The sequence below is a fragment of the Vipera berus genome (genome assembly GCF_964194415.1).
Source record: "Vipera berus genome assembly, chromosome: 4".
Lineage (NCBI taxonomy): Eukaryota > Metazoa > Chordata > Lepidosauria > Squamata > Viperidae > Vipera > Vipera berus.
In genome coordinates this window covers 33,531,297-33,539,583 of record NC_138206.1, presented here as the reverse complement: position 1 = coordinate 33,539,583, position 8,287 = coordinate 33,531,297, and the positions used below count along the sequence as shown (strand labels likewise).

At 40.2% G+C, this 8,287-nt stretch overlaps 1 protein-coding gene across 1 annotated transcript; it reads left to right on the top strand.

The window, feature by feature from the left end:
• Positions 1-126: 126 nt before the first annotated feature.
• On the top strand, positions 127-7,014 carry RPL24 (ribosomal protein L24). Its single transcript, XM_081327758.1, has 6 exons — positions 127-186; positions 303-378; positions 1,072-1,182; positions 4,401-4,537; positions 6,073-6,136; positions 6,892-7,014. The coding sequence occupies exons 1-6, from the start codon at positions 182-184 to the stop codon at positions 6,970-6,972; spliced, it is 474 nt and encodes a 157-aa protein (XP_081183884.1). The 5' UTR covers positions 127-181; the 3' UTR covers positions 6,973-7,014.
• The last annotated feature ends 1,273 nt before the right edge of the window (positions 7,015-8,287 follow it).

The window sequence follows — 8,287 nt, the reverse complement described above, 5'->3', positions numbered from 1 at the left end:
ATGAATTTTATCTACTTTAGGAATTAAACTACCAGCTAATGAAAGCGCAGCATCTCTCATCGTGTCACAAATAGCCGGTGTTCCCATCGTGCCCCGCGCAAGCATAGAATCCGGTTTCCCATGAGCCTCTCTTTCTCTTATACGCTGGAGGAACCGGTGGGGTTGCTCCGCTGCCGCCATTATGAAGTAAGACTGAAGGCCGAGGTTTAATCCGAGGCCATCCTCAGGTTTGGCATATAAAATGGGGTAGGTTTACGTTTTCTTAGTTTGCTAATTTGTTTCTCGGTAACTTTGGAATGCAGGGTCGAGCTGTGCAGCTTCAGTGGGTACAAGATCTACCCCGGTCATGGCCGCCGCTATGCTCGGACGGACGGGAAGGTAAGGCGTAAAAATATATATATGTTTGGGGCCTAGCAAGGTAATCTAATAGTTAACAAGCATTTGTCATATATCTCCCCTTGCTTCTCTGCTAACAAAGCGAGAGAGATCCTGTGGCTTAGAGGTGAAAACAACTGCCTAATGTGTAATCAGCCCAGGTTCGAATCTCGGAAGGGTATGGCTGACTGATGAAAACTAATAAGTTTGAAATGCATATCAGTCTCCCTTAATTATATATATATATAGTATGGCTATTCTCTTGCAATTCTTGTTCAATATATGCATGTAAATCATATTTTGATAAAAATCACTGGGAAGATCACTGACATTGTTACATATCCGTCCAGTTGTATAATTCCAGATTTAATTTTTGGTGGTGATATGCCCCTCCTATCCAGCACTTGGAAGGTGAGGTTAAGAAATCAAAAAGTAGATCATTTTACATACCTTGGATACAGTGTAAGCACAACTGGTGTACTACTGCAAAAACTAGCATCTTGATTATACTTTTCAGGGTTTTTGTAAAATGTTGCAAAATAACGTGGTTAGGGTATAGCTAAGTTTTAACTTGTATATTGCCTAGTTCCCAGTTAATCACTATTGATACCCCAGATCTAGAATTGTTTTAAGCTGTTCTGTCACTGCAGTAGTATAAAAAGCATGTTATGTTAACAAATAATCTAAATCTTCCAGGTTTTTCAGTTTTTGAATGCAAAATGTGAGTCTGCATTCCTGTCTAAGAGAAATCCCCGTCAGATCAATTGGACTGTTTTATACAGGCGAAAGCACAAGAAAGGACAATCAGTAAGTATTTTGCTAGTTTATGGAGACTGCATAATGATGGCTGCCTGTATTCTTAATAAGAGTAAGAACCTTCAAAATAATAACTAACAGTATCACAGAACAATGACATTTATTTTACCTCACAGCTTAAATATTCCTGTGTCCCTTTACAAACATCATTACATTTTATTAAAAGGCATACATGAGTTCAATTTATAGGATGCATACAGTACCTAGATTGAATTGGGATGAAATAAGAGGGGAAATAGCTTGGCTATATACAATCAAATTACTTGTGAGACACTTTACAAGTACTTTAACAATGAACAATTATAATGTGGTAGAAATATGTTTTTGATGACTTTTTTTAAATTGCCTGAATTTTTCTAATAAGTGAAGTGCCCCGGGTGCTTGAAATGCTCTGTTATTACTTTGTTCTTATTTTGAAACTTGCTGTAAAAATGTATTATGTGCAAAATTTGTCCCATTTGTGCTAGGTAGAAATCAGAACATTGCTGGCAAATGATGGTATATAATCACAAAAAGATGTGATAATGCTGTTAGTATAGATTTGAGGGCAGAGTAGACATTGGGTTTGTGGTCTGATTCTTATTCATTGTAGTTTATTTTTGCTTCTTTTTCAATATTATATGCAAATATGGCCTTCCACCTATTACTTCAGAAAGTGCTTTACTTAGTCTGTTACTACTGAGTTGTCTATTGATCTTGCTGGATGAATTTGAATATCTAATCTAATTCTATTAGTGGAATAACTCTGTTAAGAGAACCAGAATAAACACAGTTGTCGCATGCAGCCTGGTTCTACCATGATAAGAGTTGATTAAAATTTCTGAATGGAAGCTGGAAATGCATGTTATTTGCATGAAGTAAACTAATTCTGTAGGTTTCCTGTAAAATGAATGTGTGCAGCAGTTTTACTGTGACATTGTCACCTTGTTGGAAAGAAAGTCAATGCTGAGGGTGGTGGTGGGATGCACGTTGTTGAAGCCATTATAGTATTTGGCCATTACTTCAAAACAATGAAATGGAACCATTCCTTTAATGTGTAGCTTGCATCTATATAACTACTACCCTCTTTGTTCCCAACCACTGTCTCATCCCAATTCAAATCAATAGTCTAGCTCAGGGGTCGGCAACCTAAAAAAGAGCCACTGGGAACCGGTTCCATCACAAATTAAAAAAAGAGGGAGCCGCGTGCGTGTGTCCATGCACGCGCATGCGCAAAAAGGTTTTTTGCGCATGCGCGGACGCACGCGGCTGCCATTTTTAAAAAAATGAGATGGAACCGGTTGCCCGACGGCGACGGCCCGTCTGCAAAGCTGCCGCTTTCGGCAGCTTTGCAGACGGGCCGTGGCAGCTTCCTCAAAGAGCGGCGCCCCTGCCCATTCCGAGAGGTGCGCGCGCACCTCTCCGAACGACCGGAGGTGCGCGCGTACCTCCGCGCGAATGGGCAGCGGTGCCGCTCTTTGAGGAAGCTGCCGCGGCCCGTCTCAGCTTCCTCAAAAAGAGAGGCGCCCCTGCCCATTCCGAGAGGTGCGCGCGCACCTCTCCGAACGACCGGAGTTGCGCGCGCACCTCCCCAAACCTTTGGGGAGGTGCGCGCGTACCTCCGTGCGAAGGGGCAGCGGCCCGTCTGCTAAGCTGCCGCTTTCGGCAGCTTCAGAGACGGGCCGCGGCAGCTTCCTGAAAGAGCGGCACCGCTGCCCCTTCGCGCGGAGGTACGCGCGCACCTCCCCAAAGGTTTGGGGAGGTGCGCGTGCACCTCTCCAAACGGGCGGTGCCACTCTCCATTTGGAGAGGTGCGCGCGCACCACTGCCCGTTGGAAGAGGTGTGCGCACACCGGGCGGCTGGGAGCCGCAAGAGACGGCTCAAAGAGCCGCATGCGGCTCCGGAGCCGCAGGTTGCCGACCTGTGGTCTAGCTATTCTGTGCATCTAATAAAGTTAGCTACAGCTCATCAAATGTTGCCTTTTAATAAAACATGTTAGCAGATTTATTCAGATTTATTCTACCAGATTTATTCTGATTATATCTTGGTATTCATATTCTATGTGTACATAATTTGTGGAACATGCTTTGCTTAGTTGTGATATAATGTATTCATTATTCATAATTTATATCATAATACATGGCTTTTCACAGTACATTTGTTAAAAATGTCTTCCGTGGCCTTTAATGTAGAATCATTGGTTTAAATTATTTTGATGGGAATAGGAAATCTGTGTGTATTTTTATAGTTATTGAAAACTATCACAGAGTGAAGTGTGCGTGTTCTGTTGCTAGGAAAGAAAATCCATTAAAAGCTGTGTTTTAAAATGAGTACATATAACTAGTTGAAAGAAATGTATTCAAAAAATGTACAGCACAATTGTGTTGTTGTTAGCTGCGAAGTCGTGTCTGACCCATCGCGACCCTATGGACAACGTTCCTCCAGGCCTTCCTGTCCTCTACCATCTTCTGGAGTCCATCTAAGCTCACGCCTACTGCTTCAGTGACTCCATCCAGCCACCTCATTCTCTGTTGTCCCGTTCTTCTATTGCCCTGAATCTTTCCCAGCATTAGGCTCTTCTCCAGTGAGTCCTTCCTTCTCATTAGGTGGCCAAAGTATTTGAGTTTTAGCTTCAGGATCTGGCCTTCTAAAGAGCAGTCAGGGTTGATCTCTAGGACTGACCGGTTTGATCGCCTTGCAGTCCAGACTCGCAGGAGTCTTCTCCAGCACCAGAGTTCAAGGGCCTCAATTCTTTGGCGCTCAGCCTTTTTTAATGTACAGCACAATTGTACATTAGTCTAATCAAAAGTAAATCACGTTTTTGGTAAATTGGAAAAGAATTATAGCCTAACATGTACTGGAAAATAGTTCTAATGTAGAGTTGTATCATTGTGTGTTCATGGGTGACAGTGCTATCAGTCCATGCCAGCCAGCCTTTGGTATCCATATTTGTCTTACTGGTAAGTGAAAGACTAGAATCTATATCAAGGGGAAAAAATTCCAATGTGGACTTATTTTTTTTTAAGTTGATGTTCCTTACGTTTCATGTGATCAGCAAATGTGAAATATTACAGACAAAAATAAAAAAAATATTTCTGGGAGTTGAGATAGGTGAGAAAACTGAACTGTGGCAAATACGTCAATCTGATATGATCAAAAGGCTTTTGTGAAATTTTTTGAGCTTCTGCAAGTATGGATACTTTTTTTAAGCATTTATTTCTTTGCCCAGGAAGAGGTACAAAAGAAACGTACACGCCGTGCTGTTAAGGGCCATAGAGCAATAACAGGTGCTTCTTTGGCTGAAATAATGGCTAAGAGAAATCAGAAGCCTGAAGTGCGAAAAGCCCAAAGGGAACAGGCCATTAGGTGAGTACGTTTTATTCTTATTCTGTATAAACGTATGATTATGATATGGTTCAGTGGTCTCCAATCCGTGGACCGGCATCGGTCCCTGGCATGCCTGCAACCTGGCCGTACAAACAAGCAGAGACCCATCCACGGGATGCAGACCATATGCAAAACCACACCCCCTCCAGGTCTGTGGAAAAACCTTCATGGAACCGATCTCTGGTGCCAAAAGTTTTGGGGCTGCTGATCCAGTTGACATCCTTGGCTGAATGTAAAAAGTAATATTTGATTATGCATTTTTAATAGGGGAGATTGTTCATTATGTTACTTTATTTGTACGCTTCTTGTCACATGTAAGGGAATTATGCTAAAAAAAATAAAATCAGTACAATTTAACTTAAAAATATAATTGGTGACTTGTGGTCTGGGACCCCTTTATTTTGGTATGTACTTAACCAGGAATAGCTTCACCAATAGGTAGATCGATTTCCAGACCCTTAATAGGGATGAGCAGATGAATTGAAGCCCTTTTCAAAAAAGGAACTGCTTTAAGACATCAGGAATACTTCGATGCTGTAACTCTCTAGCAGCAGCTTATGCCTAAAGATACTACAAGTAGGGAATTACTTAAAGCATCTAATCAGCAATTCATCTCTACATTTTTCCTTTTCAGGCACTAGGGTAAGGAAAGCATCATTTTAAGAAATTACCAATATTTGTAAACTATTGCTACCTAGAATGGGATAAAATTCTTAAAGAGAAATCTCTGCCTCACATGAAATCCTGTAACTAAATTGAAAAATTGTGTAGAATTTCCCTTCTTGATAGATGGCAGGGTAAGCAATATTTTTTGGTTTAGAAATTACACCTTGCCTTTATGCCAGAAGTCTCCAAGCTTTCCGGGCTCATGGCCCAGAGGGAAGGAGAGCAGCTTCCATAATTGATGAGCACACACACAAATGGTGCCATGCATAAATGGTGCAGTGCTAGCAGCCCCATTCGTGCATGCGCAAATGGGCTATGCATACCCACCCAGCATTAGCAACCCCATTCATGCATGCACGAATGGACCGTGCATACCCGCCCAGGGCTAGCAACCCCATTGATGCATGCAAGCATGCGCAAATGGGGCCACAGGCACTAGTGCGAGTGGGGAGGAATGCGCGTGCACATCGACCAGCCATTTCCGCGGCCCGATAATGGGCCACAGCCTATAGGTTGGGGATTCCTGCTTTTTGCCATGTCTGAGGGCCACGGATTATGTCCTTAGCATTGAAAGAATTTCATAAGGGGGACAGGGTTCAGGGGAAATGGCTTGATTGGAGGAAGAGTTAAGTGATTAAAAGGGAACCTAATGTTGCAGAAAATATTGGCCACATCTATCCAGGGTTAGGCTCTAAAGGTTACAAATGGAATTCTGAGTTATATGTAACGTCTCCGCACATTCATAGACCACTATTCTGCTATGTAGCAGGCATATTTTTCCAAACATTTTGGATGTTAAATAATTTAAAAAATCTTACTACGTAATCTTTTTTCAATATAATTAACAGAGCTGCCAAGGAGGCAAAGAAGGCTAAGCAGGCAACTAAGAAAGCAGTACCTTCTGCAACAAAGGTAATGCCTGGCAAAGTCTGTTAAAGCAAGACTATGTTTTGTTGTGTCATTCTTTGTAGATTCTTATTTACAAAACAAAACAATTGTGGCTTTGAAATCAAATTGTTCCTGTGTTCTAAACTTTATCAGTTTGTGTCATACTTTATACTTTACCAAATCAGTGGGTGACTTGAAGATAACCAATATTTTTTTCTTAATTTGCTTCATTTACATTTCACCTTTCCTTTGGTTGCCCAAAGTGATAGTATATTATATACATAAGGATATTTTATTTTCATAACAATTTTCTAAAGTAGGTTGGGCTAGGAGTCAAGAATGAGCATTAGGATCTAATATAAGCTTGAATTCAAGTCTCTCATAATCCAAATTTACTATCCAGATACTACATGGCTTTTCTGGCCCTATTGTAATTGGGTTCTCTGTGGGACTCTGCTTTGAGTACAGTTAAAAGTATCTGTAATCCCCAGTCCTTAGTCAGGGAAGGGGCTGTAATAAACTTTAAAAAATATAATTGGATAGTACCATAGTTGTTTCTCAGAGGCTGCAATATGAAATTCCTTCACTCCAATGGTTGGAAAGGAAATCATAGTGTAGCATTGCTGACAAGATTGAAAACTTGATTCAAATGATTTAGACACACTTTGTTCTTATTCAGGCTGGACCCCTCTTCAGAAGTTCATCTATACGCATTATGGTAGTTTACACTGAGTTAATATGTAGCATACTTCATGAGTGTCTTTGTTTTTTATTTCTAGGCACCAACAAAGGCTGCACCAAAACAAAAAATTGTGAAGCCTGTGAAAGTTTCTGCTCCTCGTGTTGGTGGGAAACGCTGATTTTTGCTGATTTGATTATGTCAAATAAAATTTTGACTATAATTGGTCTATTTTCTTTAAATGTTTTCTTGAAAGTTTCAGGTCATTTTCATTACATAATAACTTACAACGGTGAACAAAAATTGTTGAAAACAGCTATTAGCAAAGCATATACAGGAAAGTGTATTTAAAAAATTATATTAATGTTAGTTGAAAAAAAAAGACTTAAATCTCAATAAATATTAGTAAATTCATTTGAAATTCATGTTACTTTTGCCTAATCTGCCCAAATGCCCTATGTCCTGGTTGTTTATTCAGGGAATTTTGCCACTGAAAACCAATAGTTTTACTCAGGATAAATTTCATCATATTTCAACCATCTTGTCAGCAGCTAATCAGTAAATAGTTGAACATCATACAGCCGTAACTTAAGTCTCCTCACCATTTTGTACTATAGATTCTTAATACGGCCTTAAAATAGTCAATATGTAATTTAGTCAATTGTATATTTTCATACTGCAATTCCATTTCTTTTCTAAACAGTGCATAATTTAACCCTATACTTTATGCTGGCAGCCAACATAGAATGAGAAGTTTATATTACACTAACAAAGTTACTGATAGAAATCCTGGTTTACAACATGAATATTTTGCATGGTTTAGACCAGGGGTCCCCAACCCCCGGTCTGTGGACCAGTACCAGACTGCAGCATGCCAGAAACTGCAAACGAAGCCCCATCCACAGGATGCAGGCAGCATGCAAAACCACACCCCCTCTGGTCCACGAAAAACCTCTCCATAGAACTGGTCCTGGTGCCCAAAAGGTTGGGACCTCTGGTTTAGACTTAAGGAGGAATGTTGAGACTGATAAGTGTTCGTTCTTATTTTGTTATTTAGACTGATAAAGCCATTTAATAGGATGTTAATGGTGATGTAACAGTTCAGAAATGCTATTGAGACACATTTTGTAAGCTTGAAATCAAACAATTTTTATACCATCAACTACAAAATCTCTCCCAGAGATGCTTACATGTTTAAATCAAACAATTTTTATACCATCAACTACAAAATCTCTCCCAGAGATGCTTACATGTTTAAAAATAATTTTGTATATTTTAGGCTATAGCATTCAGCGTGTCACTGTATTATAAATTATTGTAACAATAATTATAACAGAACTTGGCTCAAACCTAAAGTATTCTGATAGTTGTGTCAAATTTGTGCGCTGCAACCCACCAGTTTTACAAAGGCTAGATGCACTAGGGAGAATACAGAAATTTGAGCAATTCACTCCTACAGTGCATGGTAGCCTTCCACTTGCACGATATCTATCTCG